Source organism: Bubalus bubalis, chromosome 6 (assembly GCF_019923935.1).
Source record: "Bubalus bubalis isolate 160015118507 breed Murrah chromosome 6, NDDB_SH_1, whole genome shotgun sequence".
Classification (NCBI taxonomy): Eukaryota; Metazoa; Chordata; class Mammalia; order Artiodactyla; family Bovidae; genus Bubalus; species Bubalus bubalis.
In genome coordinates, this window is record NC_059162.1 from 59,325,924 (window position 1) to 59,342,475 (window position 16,552).

The following is a 16,552-nucleotide window of genomic DNA, read 5'->3' on the forward strand; positions in this document are numbered from 1 at the left end:
GACTTTGACATAAAGACCATGAAAAGAGACAAAGAAGGATACTACAAATGATCAAAGGGTCAAGCCTTTGATCTAGAAGATATAACAATTATAAATATATATGCATCCAACATAGGAGCACCACAATATGTAAGGCAAATGCTAACAAGCATGAAAGGGGAAATGAACAGTAACACAATAATAGTGGGAGACTTTAATACCCCACTCACACCTATGGTTAGATCAGCTAAACAGAAAATTAGCAAGGAAACACAAACTTTAAATAATACAATGGACCAGTTAGACCTAATTGATATCTATAGGACATTTCACCCCAAAACAATGAATTTCACCTTTTTCTCAAGTGCACATGGAACCTTCTCCAGGATAGATCACATCCTGGGCCATAAATCTAGCCTTGGTAAATTCAAAAAAATTGAAATAATTTCAAGCATCTTTTCTGATCATACTCTGGTAAGATTAGATGTCAACTACAGGGGGGAAAAAACTATTAAAAGTACAAACATATGGAGGCTAAACAACACACTTCTGAATAACCAACAAATCCCAGAAGAAATAAAAATATGCATAGAAATGAATGAAAATGAAAACACAACAACCCCAAACCTATGGTACTCAGTAAAAGCAGTGCTGAGGGGAAGGTTCATAGCAATACAAGCTTATCTCAAGAAACAAGATAAAAGTCAATTAAATAACCTAACTCTACACCTAAAGCAACTAGAAAAGGAAGAAATGAAGAGCCCCAGGGTTAGTAGGAAAGAAATCATAAAAATTAGGGCAGAAATAAATGAAAAAGAAACAAAGGAGACCATAGCAAAAATCAACAAAGCTAAAAATTGGCTCTTTGAGAAGATAAATAAACTAGACAAACCATTAGCCAGACTTATCAAGAAAGAAAGGGAGAAGAATCAAATCAGCAAAATTAGAAATGAAAATGGAGAAATCACAACAGACAACACAGAAATACAAAGGATCATAAGAGACTACTATCAGCAACTATATGATAATAAAATGGACAACTTGGAAGAAATGGACAAATTCTTAGAAAAGTATAACTTTCCAAAACTGAATCAGGAAGAAATAGAAAATCTTAACAGACTCATCACAAGCATGGAAATCGAAACTGTTATCAGAAATCTTCCAGCAAACAAAAGCCCAGGACCAGACCGCTTCACAGCTGAATTCTACCAAAAATTTAATGAAGAGCTAACACCTATCCAGTACTCTTGCCTGGAAAATCCCATGGACGGAGGAGCCTGGTAGGCTGCAGTCCATTGGGTCGCTAAGAGTCGGACATGGCTGAGTGACTTCACTTTCACTCTTCACTTTTATGCATTGGAGAAGGAAATGGCAACCCACTCCAGTGTTCTTGCCTGGAAAATCCCAGGGACAGGGGAGCCTGGCGGGCTGCCGTCTATGGGGTCACACAGAGTGGGACACGATTGAAGCGACTTAGCAGCAGCAACACCTATCCTACTCAAACTCTTCCAGAAAATTGCAGAGGAAGGTAAACTTCCAAACTCATTCTATGAGGCCACCATCACCCTAATACCAAAATCAGACAAAGATGCCCCCTCCCCCCAAAAAAAGAAAACTACAGGCCAATATCACTGATGAACATAGATGCAAAAATCCTAACAAAACTCTAGCAAAAAGGATGCAACAACATATTAAAAAGATCATAAATCATGACCAAGTGGGCTTTATCCCAGGGATGCAAGGATTCTTTAATAGCTGCAAATCAATCAATGTGATATACCACATTAACAAATTGAAAGATAAAAGCCATATGATTATCTCAATAAATGCAAAGAAAGCCTTTGACAAAATTCAACACCCATTTATGATAAAAATCCTCCAGAAAGCAGAAATAGAAGGAACATACCTCAACATAATAAAAGCCATGTATGATAAACCCACAGCAAACATTATCCTCAATGGTGAAAAATTGAAAACATTTCCCCTAAAGTCAGGAACAAAACAAGGGTGTCCATTCTTACCACTACTATTCAACATAGTTTTGGAAGTTTTAGCCACAGCAATCAGAGAAGAAAAAGAATAAAAGGAATCCACATTGTAAAAGAAGAAGTAAAACTCTCACTGTTGGCAGATGACATGATCCTCTACATAGAAAACCCTAAAGACTCCACCAGAACATTACTAGAGGTAATCAATGAATATAGTAAAGTTGCAGGATATAAAATTAACACACAGAAATCCCTTGCATTCCTATACACTAATAATGAGAAAACAGAAAGAGAAATTAAGGAAACAATTCCATTCACCATTGCAATGGAAAGAATAAAATACTTAGGAATAAATCCACCTAAAGAAACAAAAGACCTATATATAGAAAACTATAAAACATTGATGAAATAAATCAAAGATAACACAAATAGATGGAGAAATAAACCATGTTCATGGATCAGAAGAATCAATATAGTGAAAATGAGTATACTACCCAAAGCAATCTATAGGTTTAATGCAATCTCTATCAAGCTACCAACAGTATTTTTCAGAGAACTAGAACAAATAATTTTCATAATTTGTATGGAAATACAAAAAACCTCGACTAGCCAAAGCAATCTTGAGAAAGACGAATGGAACTGGAGGAATCAACCTGCCTGGCTTCAGATGATACTACAAAGCTACAGTCATCAGGACAGTATGGTACTGGCAAAAAGACAGAAATATAGATCAATGGAACAAAATAAAAAGCTCAGAGATAAATCCATGCACCTATGGACACTTTATCTTTGACAAAGGAGGCAAGAATATACAATGGAGAAAAGACAATCTCTTTAACAAGTGGTGCTGCGAAAACTAGTCAACCACCTGTAAAAGAATGAAACTAGAACACTTTCTAAAACCATACACAAAAATAAACTCAAAATGGATTAAAGATCCAAACGTAAGACCAGAAACTATAAAACTCCTAGAGGAAAATATAGGCAAAACACTCTCTGACATAAATCACAGCAGGATCCTCTATGACGCAGCTCCCAGAATAATGAAAATAAAAGCAAAAATAAACAATGGGACCTAATTAAACTTAAAACCATTTGCACAATGAAGGAAGCTATAAGCAAGGTGAAAAGACAGCCTTCAGAATGGGAGAAAATAATAGCAAACAAAACAACTGACAAAGAATTAATCTCAAAAATATATAAGCAGCTCCTGCAGCTCAATTCCAGAAAAATAAATGACCCAATCAAAAAATGGGTCAAAGAACTAAACAGACATTTCTCCAAGGAAGACATACAGATGGCTAACAAATACATGGAAAGATGCTCAACATCACTTATTATCAGAGAAATGCAAATCAAAACCATAGTGAGATACCATCTCACACCAGTGAGAATGGCTGCTATTAAAAAGTCTACAAACAGTAAATGCTGGAGAGGGTGCAGAGAAAAAGGAACCCTCTTACATTGTTGGTGGGAATGCAAACTAGTATGGCCATTATAGAGAACAGTATGGAGATTCTTTAAAAAACTGGAAATAGAACTGCCATACTATTCAGCAATCCCACTGCTGGGCATACACACTTAGGAAACCTGAATTGAAAGAGACATGTGTACCCCAATGTTCATCGCAGCACTATTTACAATAGCTAGGACATGGAAGCAACCTAGATGTCCAATGGCAGGCAAATGGATAAGAAAGCCATGGTACATATACACAATGGAATATTACTCAGCCATTTAAAAGAATGCGTTTAAATCAGTTCTAATGAGGTGAATGAAACTGGAGCCTATTATATAGAGTGAAGTAAGTCAGAAAGAAAAACACCAATACAGTACACTAACGCATATATATGGAATTTAGAAAGATGGTAACGATGACCCTATATGTGAGATAGCAAAAGAGACACAGATGTAAAGAACAGTCTTTGGACTCTGTGGGAGAAGGTGAGGGTGGGATGATTTGAGAGGGTAGTGTTGATACATGTATATTATATATGAAGCGGATCACTGGTCCAGGTTTGATGCATGAGACAGGGTGCTCAGGGCTGGTGCACTGGGATGACCCTAGGGGATGGGGTGGGGAGGGAGGTGGGAGGGGAATTCTGGATGGGAAAACATGTGTGCCCGTGGCTGATTTATGTCGATGTTTGGCAAAAAAAACACTACAATACTGTAAAGTAACTAGCCTCCAATTAAAATAAATACATTAATTTTAAAAATTAAAAAAAAAAAAAAGAAATGGTAAACTTAATCAGAGAGAAAGTAACAGAAATAGAAGGTAAAGAAGAAGTAATAAAGACAAACTGGGGTCCCTGAAAAAAAAAACATGGAATGGATCTGCTATTTATATTGTTTTCTAGAACTATAATTTGTTGAAATAAAAGAAGGCTTGATTTTCATACTGAAAGGGCCCACTAGTGAAAGTTGCTCAGTCATGTCTGACTTTTTGCGACCCCACGGACTGGATTCCCCAGTCCATGGAATTCTCCAGACCAGAATACTGGAGTGGGTAGCTGTTCCCTTCTTCAGAGGATCTTCCCAGCCCAGGGATTTAACCCAGGTCTCCCACATTGCAGGTGAATTCTTTACCAGCTGAGCCACCAGGGAAGTCCTAAAAGGAGCCGCTGCTGCTGCTGCTGCTAAGTCGCTTCAGTCGTGTCCGACTCTGTGTGACCCCATAGATGGCAGCCCACCAGGCTCCCCCATCCCTGGGATTCTCCAGGCAAGAATACTGGAGTGGGTTGCCATTTCCTTCTCCAAAGCATGAAAGTGAAAAGTGAAAGTGAAGTCGCTCAGTCATGTCCGACTCCTAGCGACCCCATGGACTGCAGCCTACCAGGCTCCTCCATCCATGGGATTTTCCAGGCAAGAGTTCTGGAGTGGGCTGCCATTGCCTTCTCCAATGGAACCACTAGGTACTCATAAAAACCATACCTAGAACGCTCAACTGAAGTACAGCCTGATAAAACTACTACACATTAAAAGAATACTCTGGCCTTCCAGAAGAAAATACCCAAACCAATTTACAAGGAAAATGAAATCAATTTGGCATCACACTTCTTAATAGTAACAAATAAAATAAGACATCAATAGGGGAACATTTAAATAAATTCAAGGAAAAATTGCGTAAGTCGAGGATGTTACAATCAAGCTATCCATCAAGTATCAAGGCTCAAAGCAAGGATGAGCAAACTTCTTCTGTAAAAGGCCTCAGAATAAATAATTTAGGTTTTGCAGGCCACAAATGGTATCTGTCATAATTCTTCTTTTTCCAACTTAAAAAAAAATTTTTTTTAGGTCCCATTTGCTTCACTAAACTGGCTTTGAGCCTTGTTTGTCTATTCCTGCTCTAGACAGATTTAAATATGGAAGAAGTAAAGGAATATTGTATGTAGGAGCTTTTTTTTTTTTTTAAATAAGTGGAGCTTAACCCAGCCAGGAAATGATTGAAAAATCTTGTGCAAAAGAACTGGCAGTAAGTGTTGAACATATTTAATTATAGATCTGAGACTAAAACAAGAGTGAGGAGAAGACAAGAAGCACAGCCCATAAATGTTCTGTTCTTTGACAAAGTAGAAATGATACAACTAAAAGTATATGAGGGAAGAAAAGAGAGAGGGATGACTTTTTAATCACCTTGAATGTAAGGTAGCAGTCAGAGGATAATTTTAGAGGTAACAAATCAAAAATTTCAAATTTTTGAAGAAGCATAAATTTTAAAAAAGGAAAAAGGAGGGTGAGTACTACTAACAAAAACTTGTATTAGTATAAAGGTAAACAGTAGAATAAGATTCAACCTTCCTACATTCGAGGAAGGGGGAAAGTGCAAATAAGCCACATAGTAATTATAGCAAAGTAAAATGACAAATTTGAGGTCAAATATATCAATCCCATCATAACATAGAAGGAGATAACTCATCTACTAAATGAAAATGACTTTCAGACTGTTTACAAAATGAAACCCAAGTTTATGATGTCTATAAAGAGGTACCCAAAACAATGCAATCCAGAAAAGTTGGGGGAAAAAGTAGAGGAGAAAGATGGGGTATACCAAATAAATGTAAACAAGAAGTGAGAAGTTAGTATCTTGATTTGCAATAAGAGAAAAATACTTCAACTACTTGAAAAGGTAGTTCTTCAAGAAAGTTATTAAAATGGAGCCCATAAACTATATAAACAGGACCAAACCAACTGTATGGGTAACCTGGGAAATTAAAATTCAGGCCATAGTGAAATAGCATTCAGTACCCACCAGGTGGAAAAATTTTATTTTTAAGTGTGAAGATAGCATGTTTTAGTAATATCTAGCAACAACAAAATAATTATTTGCTGCAGATGGCATGCCTTTACTCCAAAACTCAAAGGCTCTGAGCTGTGATTCTTCTACCAGGACTTGTCTCAGACTCCATTCAGCATTCCAACCTATTACATATCAAGTATCAATGGACTAGATGAATGTTAGCACACAACTGGCCACACTGTTTGCTGTGTCTCTTGGATCACTTTGTGAGTTGTTTCTGCCCAAAGTTCGTAGTCTTTTAGATTACTTGATTAAAAAAAAAAAAGGAAATATCGGAGCCACACATTTGAATGCAATAAATCTCCAAATTCGAAAGAGGCCGAATGACTCTACATCGAGTGACTCATTTTCAGTGGTAGCTGGGGCAAGGTTCAAATACCTGGTTTTTTACTTTAAAGGGCATATCTCAGCATATCTCCCAGACCATAAAACTCCCAGAAATTTCACTGAATTGGTAGGCTCCTGAATTTTCTTGAGGTTTATCTCCCCCATCTCTAATGTATAAAGTAGAAAACTTAGGCATTTTAATCTGCAGTTTCATTTCAATTTCAGTATAAATATGGTACAATATCACATTTAAGAAAAATTTAGAAATCATACCTGATTATCCTCTCTTCTAATGATATTAGCTCTATCATCTTCATTTTTCCAAAGAAACTGACTTAAAAGGGAATGATAAAATTGAAAGTCATATTAAAAATGATTCCATGAATATTAGCTTTTCATGTTTTTAATTGTTTAACATTCCATAAACACAAATATAACATTAAAAAATTTTAAAGTTATCTCAAAACTATTATTTTATCTTTCAAACTCATTAATGATTAACATAAACTACATCTAGCATGAGTTATAAGATAATATTTCATTATGTTGTTGTTCAGTCGCTAAGTTGTGTCTGATTCCTTGTGACCCCATGGACTGCAGTGCACTAGGTTTCCCTGTCCTCTATCTTTCGGAGTTTGCTCAAAATCGTCCATTATAGCTAAATTCAAATCACAGTCCAGTGTTGATAGCAAGGTAAACTAACTGGAAATTTAATAAACATACTTTGTTTATAGTTATTTTGAGAATAATTATTTATAAAATTCCTTACCTTAATTGCAAAAGGCTGTATGCAAAGCTGTGGTTTAAGTACTATAATTTTGACTGAAATTATACCAATGTGAAACACAAGCATAATGATTAGTTTACCATAACCAGGAATGTAAAAGAGCCAGAAAAATTAATTCTAGGAAACAAAAATGAGGACAGAAACTTTTTTGCCATTTAGGTTGCCCCTGATGACAAAATTATTACAATAGAATAAATTTAAGCAATACATTATCCCCCATTATATTGGAGGGAAATACTAGTATACAACAATAAACATCAGAATCAAGGTGGTTTTAGTTAAAAATGTCATTAACTTCACTTGGTCCTTGTTTTAATTAGAAGATTCTAAGACAGTACCCTGGCTATCTCACTCTTAATAGATTATGACATGTATCATCAACATTCATACTAATTACCTTTTACTGTCGCTAAAATAATCATTATCTGACTCTTCCTGTGATCCTGGCAATTCAGGATTTCCAGTTTGATTATTTCCGAACTGATTCTCATTTGGAGTAGCTTTTCCCCCAGCTGATGCTGATATCCACCCATAGCAAAGAAAGTTTACAATATTAAGAAAATACGAAAATAATAAATTTTTATATGTATATACTATATATTCTTATCCATGTTTCAATATCTCCATGAACTTTATTATTTCCAAACTGAATTTCATGAAACCTTTAGTTTATGCAAAAGGAGAATTCTTTGGTAAATTCAGTTTGCGGAAAATTGGATTAAAGCAATCCTAACAGGAATACAAATCCCATAAATACACACACCTATTGTAGGATTTCTCTGTTTTTGTGTACAATATATACAAGGTGAGGTAAGTTGGGTTTTATTCAAATCTAGTTGTCTCTAAAAAGCTTTTGCAAAAAGTATGTTTTAAAATAGTGTTCTGAGGATCCTCCTCTGGGAGGCACAGGGTATAAATACAGAGCATATGTCATTTGTTATTTTACATACACAAACAATATAAGTGTTCCTGTCCGGGCATTATCACGGCATGTGTGACCTCAGGTAAGTTATTTCTCACTTCAGTTTCCTTAGCTCTAAAATGGCAATAGTGCATATAAAACACTTTCTGTACAGTATACAATCATTAGAAGTCTTTAGACTTCAAGTTCTGATTTCCATTCCATAGCATTTCCTAGTTCAGGTCTTTATCACCTCAGTCTAGTCTCCATATTGTCTCCCACATTGTTTTTCTGGAACTGAAATCCAATTACACCATTCCTGTTAAAAACTTCAAATGGCTTCCTATTACCTGCAAAACTTTTTAGCTTTGCAAACAAGGATTTTGCAGCTAAATCCCTACCTACCTCCAGTTGTACTACATGGTGCTTCTTCCTCCATTTCCTACCACCAAACTATAATAATAATAGTGTGTGTGTGTACTCAGTTGCTTAGTTGTGTTCAACTCTTTGCCACCCCATGGACTATATATAGCCTGCCAGCCTCCTCTGTCCATGGAATTTTCCAGGCAATAATAATAGTACTGTTACTAATAGCAGGTAAAAATTATTGAACCAACTACCACATTAAACAAAGCCTGAAAGCTCCATTCATATCATAATCTATGTGAAGAAAGCTTTCTGGAATTGGGCTGCATGGCCCAACATTTGTAATCTGGATTTGAAGTTAAGAATATGAATAGTTCTCTATGCCTTTTTAAGGGGGCTTAATCAGTGACCCTTTCAAGGGTTTTTAAATAGGAAGATAAATAATCCAACTTGTAACAAGAAGAATGATGCTGATGGCAGTCTAGAAGATAGATTAGAAAGGAGATATAAGCAAGAAGGCCACTCAAGATGGTTTTTAAGTTTCCTATAAACTAAGAATCTATCATTTTACAATAAGGAAATTTTAAAAGCTTTAAATTTGAACAACTGGAAGAATGATGGAACGAAAGAAATAAGAAAGTGTACTGGCTTGGGGGCAACAACAATCAAAGATTAAACATGATAAAGTTGAGGCATGTCAAAAAATATAGAGGTGTGTAGTGCTGGAAAAGAATAAAAGATAACTAATAGAAATGACTATCCATTTTAACATGAAAAAATAAGAAATACATCTTTTCTCCTTCATTAAAGAACCAACAAAATATGCTGTGCCTATTTTTACCAGTTATATTTTGATAATATCACAATGTTAGAGCTCAGATATTTTGTATTCTCAAGCACCACTAAAGAGTAATCTGACAATTTTAAGACACTGTACAACTATCATCAATAAATGATAGTGCACATATGATAAAAATTAAGGAACTTCATCTCACATCACACATAAAAATAAATTCCTGGTATGTTAATGAACTAAATGTGAAAAGCTAACCATAAAATATTTGTAATATAATATAGGGCCATATCTTCATAGAAAAGGGATTTTTTAAAGAAGACATCTTAATACAGAGCAAGCACTAACCATGAAAGAAAATGCTGACAAACTTGACTAAAGAACTGCAGCTCCACTTTTGCTGAGGATATAGAAAGACAAAACTGCTCCCACCCAAACAAGGAGAAAAACACAATCTATAAAATAATAACTGAACTCATCAGAGTTAAGTTTACAAGAAATCAGATTCTAATTTCCTCCAAGGAGAAAATAAGATGTTTCATTTTTGGCAGAGCATTGGAGGAAGTAATTGTCATTGTTTGAAGAAGTAAAAAGGAGGCTTCCTTGATGGCCCGGTGGTAAAGAATCCATCTGCCAGTGCAGGAGACATGAGTTTAATCCCTGAACCAGGAAGATGCCTCATACCGTGGTGCAATTAAGCCTATGCACCACAACTACTGAACCTGTCTGTGCTCTACAGCCTGTGCTCCACAACAAGAGAAGCCACTGCAACGAGAAACCCACACACCACTAGAGAGTAGCTCCTGCTTGCCATAACTAGAGAAAAGTCCGCAGAGCAATGAAGACCTAGCATGGCCAAAAATAAATAAATATTAAAAAAAAGAAGAAGTAAAAAACAAAAGAGACAAAATTTTAAGGAATTCTAAAGGCTAATTTGGGCTACCAAGATAGGAATTTCTAGGATCCCCAGACACAAAAGGTAGTCAATATTCATAGCAAGGTCCTTTCCATGTACCTGTATCACACACTCATAAGAAAGACTGCGGGCAGGGCAGGAGACCTAAAAAAGTCATCAGTGACACATAGGTATGAATGTGTGTGAATAAGAAACCCTATCTTTCTTAACACTCTTTTCTCACAAAAAGCAAGAGCCTTAAGCCAATGGGAAAGGAGCACAAAACTCTCCCATCATAGGGATTGGACAAAAATCCACTGGCTCTGGAGGAAGAATACTAGCAAAAGCCATATACCCTAGAGGAAAATATAGGTAACTCCTCTTCCACCAATTTCAGCCTTGTAAATTTTTATTACTGAGGAGGGTATAGGAAACCTTTCCACCCCTAGTCTTAGATAAAACCTAAAGGAAGGATAGAAGCAAAAGCTGGCAGGATCGTCTTGGGCCCAGGATCACAAACATACAAAGCATTGGTTTACTACTACTAGGTTAGGGGAAAGAAATTCTCTCCTAAATTTAAAAAGTCATTTACCCCTTATTTTTAATTTCTTTAAAAGATAATGCACACTAAGAGCAAAAACAATAAAAATGTATTATGGAGTTAGTAACACATATAGGGGTAAGATGTATAACAACAATAGCACAGAAGATTTGAGGGAGGGAATAGAAGTATATTGCTGTAAGGTTCTTATACTACGTATGAAGTTGTATATAATTGAAAGTATACTTCAAATTAAAGGTGTATATAATGTATATCCTGGAGACACTTCTTAAAGATACAGACAGCAAATATTTCAGGCTAGTAGACCATGGTCTTTGTCAACAACTGCTCAACTCTATCATTGCAGTGCAAAAACAGTCACTGACAATATGTAAATGAAAGGGCATGGCTGTGTTCAAGTAAAAGTTTATTTATAAAAAAATAAGCCATAGGGCATGGATTTAAATTTTTAAAAAAAGGTGTTTTCTGACCATCAACCTACAGTAACCACTAAATGCTTTTTAAAATGAGGAATAACTAATGAGCCAATGGTGGAGATAAAATTGAATAAAAAAAAAAAACTACTCAACAAAAAAAAAGCCAAGGAAGAAACAGAAAACAGATGAGACAAATAGAAAATAAATAATAAAATGGTACATTTAAAACCAACCACATCAGTAATTACATTAAATGTAAATGGTCTAAACACGCCTAATATTAATAAAAGGCATAGTTGGTCAAACTGGATTAAAAGGTAAGGTATATATATATGTTGTTTACAGGAAACTCATTTTGAATATAAAGTCAGATAAAAGTTAAATAGAAAAAGATATACCAACAAAAAACTAATCAAAAGAAAGCTAGAGTGATTATATTACTATCAGACTAAGTGAATTTCAAATTGAAGACCATTACCAGAGATAAAGAGAAACATTACATAATAACATAGAAGTCAATTTTTTTCAAGAAAACATAACAATCCTAAATTGTGCATACATCTCATAACAGAGCTTCAAAATGCACAAAACAAAACAGAGCTGAAAATGTCAACGCTCATCACTATAATTGTGAAAACATGCTGACAAAATTTAAGAATTCCTTTCCTCAAAAGAATCTAAAGAGAATAAAAAGACAAGCCACAAACTAAAATCTAGAGTGAATTATATAGAAATATATACATACACACATACACATACATACATACAAATGCTGGAAAAATATCTGTACATATTGTCACCCTGCTTTAATAACTTATATGCAAAGTACATCATGAGAAATGCTGGGCTGGATGAAGTACAAGCTGGAAACCAAGATTGCCAGGAGAAATATCAATAACCTTAGATATGCAGATGACACCACCCTTATGGCAGAAAGCAAAGAGGAACTAAAGAGCCTCTTGATGAAAGTGAAAGAGGAGAGTGAAAAAGCTGGCTTAAAACTCAATATTCAGAAAACTAAGATCATGGCATCCAGTCCCATCACTTCATGGCAAATAGATGGGGAAACAACGGAAACAGCGACAGACTTTATTTTTTGGGGCTCCAAAATCACTACAGATGGTGACTGCAGCCTTGAAATTAAAAGACGCTTGCTCCTTGGAAGAAAAGCTATGACCAATCTACAGAGTATATTAAAAAGCAGAGACATTACTTTGCCAACAAAGGTCCATCTAGACAAAGCTATGGTTTTTCCAGTAGTCATGTATGGATGTGAGAGTTGGACCATAAAGAAAGCTGAGTGCCAAAGAATTGATGCTTTTGAACTGTGGTGTTGAAGAAGACTCTTGAGAGTCCCTTAGACTGCAAGGAGATCCAACCAGTCCATCCTAAAGGAAATCAGCCCTGAATATTCATTGGAAGGACTGATGCTGAAGCTGAAACTCCAATATTTGGTCACCTGATGCGAAGAACTGACTCATTAGAAAAGACCCTGATGCTGGGAAAGATTGAAGGCAGGAGAAGGGGACGACAGAGGATAAGATGGTTGGATGGCATCTCTGACTTAATGGACATGAGTTTGAGCAGGCTGTGGGTGATGGTGAAGGACAGAGAGGCCTGGTATGCTGCAGTCCATGGAGCTGCAAAGAGTCAGATATGACTGAGCGACTGACTGAACAACAACAACAAAATGAGTCAATATTTAAGAGAACATAAAATAGTCAAAACACTTGAATGAAGACAAATCCAAATGGCCATGAAACATATGAAGAAATGTTTAAGCAAAGAGAATGACTAGAAAAGAGAAATAGAATATTTGGAATTATAAATTCAGTGTAAGGGTTTAATAGCAGATTAGACATAGCTAAAAAGAGAATTGGTAAGGTAGATTTGGAAGAAAGAGGTGAACAAATTATCCAGAATGTAGTCTGACAGCAAGATTATGGTTCAATGGGAACTTTTGATACAACTTTTAGAAATAACTTTTTGTTACTGGGTACAGTCACTTTGGAAAACACATGGAAATTATTTAGTAAAGTTGAACATATACATACAATGCTAATTCTAGGTATACTTTTTTGAGATCCTTTTGCACATATGCATTTAGGACTCATGTACAAGAATGTACAAAATAGCATATTTGTAATAGCCCCAAATTGGAAACCAATTGTCTATCAGCAGAATAGGTAAATAAATCATGATATGATCATACAATAAAATATTATACAATAGTAAAAAGAAATGAAATAGTATTATACATGACAACATTGTTGAATCTTTCAGTTATAATGTCAAGTAAAAGAAAAAAGTTTCAATATGATTATAAATAAAATTCAAAAGAGACAAAACTAAATTATTATTAAGGAATACACATTGAGGTTGTAATAAAACTATAAAAAAAGTAAGAAAATAATTATCTCAAAAAATCAAGTAGGACTTCCCTGGTGGTCACTGGTTTGGAATCCACCAGCCAATGCAGGGGACGTGGGCTTGATCCCTGGTCTGGGAAGATTCACATTCCATGAGGCATCCAAGCCTGTGCACCACAACTACTGAAGCCCACACAGCCTAGAGCCAGTGCTCTGCAACAAGAGAAGCTACCACAGTAAGAAGACCGTGCACTGTGACTAGAGAGTAACCCCTGCTAACTGCAACTGGAGAAAGCCCGCACACAGCAACCAAGACTCAGCACTGCAAAAAATATATAATTAAAAAAAAAAAAATCAGAGCACCCTTTTTCCTGGGGAAGGAGGAAGAGTGACCAGAAAGAGGCACACAAGGTTGGAAAGCTCTTTTAAGAAGTATAGTGAAATATACCAGTCAGAGAAAGACAAATACTATATGTTATCATTTATACATGGAATCTAAAAAATAAAACAGATGAATATAAGAATAACAAACAAACAAAACACATTCCCTGAGAAACAGCCATTAAACTTCTAAGAATAGGATAAATGCATGTATTTAGAATGCATAAATTTAGAATTTATTTAGAATATATGCATTGTATTTAGAAAAATGTTGCTTATAGCACCATTCATAATAGCAAGAATATTAAATCAAGGTTATATAAACAAATATACCACAAGAGAAGTCTATAATGATGTAGATCTATATTTATTGGCATGACATGTCTGTGACATTTTCTAAAAGAAGAGGATTTAAAAGAGTTTGTATGTGTCCTCATTTTTCAAAAGTTAAAACATATTTATAAGAACTAAAAAAAAATTGGAAGAACATACACCAAAATACTAACAGATACTAATAGCTATGGGCTTCCCTTGCTGGTAAAGAAACTGCCTGCAGTGTGGGAGACCTGGGTTCGATCCCTGGGTAGGAAGATCCCCTGGAGAAGGGAAAGGCTACCCACTCCAGTATTCTGGCTTGGAGAATTCCAAGGGGTTGCAAAGAGTCAAACACGACTGAGCAATTTTCACTTTCACTTTACAACAGCTATCTCTGGATGGTGCAACTATTGTTAATCCTTATTTTCTTCTTAATAGTTACTGATGTTTCTAGAACTTTTAAAAATGAGCATACACTAGGCTGTCAGTTAAATTATAGTTAATTTTTTTGATGTGAAGCACCAAGAAATTAATAGTATTTAAAAATTACAATTACACAAAATTCATAAGATTAAATATTCTCAATCAAATACTTTTTTGGGGTTTTGTGAAAGTAGCATAGTTCAGGGACTTGGCCAGTAGCCTAGGGTATAAAATATGATACTACTCATAACTTTATGTACGGTAATTGCCTACTTCGTTAGTTACTTGATCTTGTACTTTTCAGGACTACTGGAATTCCACAATTAACTTTTTTCCCAGGTGTTTTTTCATTTAACCTCTAATTGATACCATAACTGGAAAGCCATATATATAACTGCAGGGATATACCTAGATAAAAAAAATAAGGTAAAGACTCTCACTGATCACATTAAATGTGTGTATACTCAGTCGTTTCTGATTCTTTTGAGACCCCATGGACTGTAGCCTCAGGCTCCTCTGTCCTTGGGATTTTCCAGGCAAGAATACTAGAGCAGGTTGCCATTTCCTCCTCCAGGGGCCTTTCCAATCCAGGGATAGAACCCGTGTCGCTTGTGTCTCCTGAATTGGCAGGTGATTCTTTATCCCTGTGCCACTTGGGAAGCCCATGTTAAATGTACCTAAGGTTAAGCACACACACACACACACACACACAAACACACACACACACACACATAAGAAGAGGCTAAGTTTGGAATATCACTAGGCATAGTATAAACTTAGAATGCAGAATGCAATAATTGTTTTTATTGAAGATGAAGAAAAATGCAACTAATTAAGAATAAGTGAAGTAAGCCAGAAAGAAAAACACCAATACAGTATACTAACGCATATATATGGAATTTAGAAAGATGGTAACAATAACCCTGTGTATGAGACAGCAAAAGAGACACTGATGTATAGAACAGTCTTATGGACTCTGTGGGAGAGGGAGAGGGTGGGAAGATTTGGGAAAATGGCATTGAAACATGTAAAATATCATGTATGAAACGAGTTGCCAGTCCAGGTTTGATGCACGATACTGGATGCTTGGGGCTGGTGCACTGGGACGACCCAGTGGGATGGTATGGGGAGGGAGGAGGGAGGAGGGAGGAGGGTTCAGGATGGGGAACACATGTATACCTGTGGCGGATTCATTTTGATATTTGGCAAAACTAATACAATTATGTAAAGTTTAAAAATAAAATAAAATAAAAAAAAAGAATAAGTGTATTTTGCAGCTGTAAAGAGTGTTGTCATTAATTGAGGGGGTTTCATTTAATTCATAAATTTTTAGTATATTTGGTTTTCCATCACAATTTATTTGCTGTTTGCAGCCAGGTAAAAAAAATCCAACTAACTTATTTCAATATATTCTTAAAGTGTAGTACCAGCTTAATTTATATGTTTATAAGTTTGAGTTTTTAAAAACCTACCACTTTTGAGAACCAAATTACCAGTAAGTTGGTATGTGTAATCATACAAAAATTTTAATCTTTGAAATCCAAATGTCTCCCAATATTAAAGTTATTTTGCTTTGGCCTGATACTGTTTGCCTGGATAAGATACTTCTGAACTTATAACAATAAGGTTTTATGTAACAATCACTTCCCTTCTCTTCTCCTTTAGCCTTAACTTTATCTGAAATTATAAAAGGTGGTAGACTTTGTGTTGTATTTTGATTTTATTTTTATTTTAGCATAGTATTTAGATT

At 35.4% G+C, this 16,552-nt stretch overlaps 1 protein-coding gene across 1 annotated transcript in view; it reads right to left on the reverse strand.

The window, feature by feature from the left end:
• The window catches only part of SPATA1 (spermatogenesis associated 1), a 54,959-nt gene that overhangs the window by 17,859 nt on the left and 20,548 nt on the right, over window positions 1-16,552 (reverse strand). The window contains 2 exon segments of the mRNA XM_025288382.2: window positions 6,868-6,928; window positions 7,779-7,893. Of these exon segments, the coding sequence (XP_025144167.1) occupies window positions 6,868-6,928; window positions 7,779-7,893 (176 nt within the window).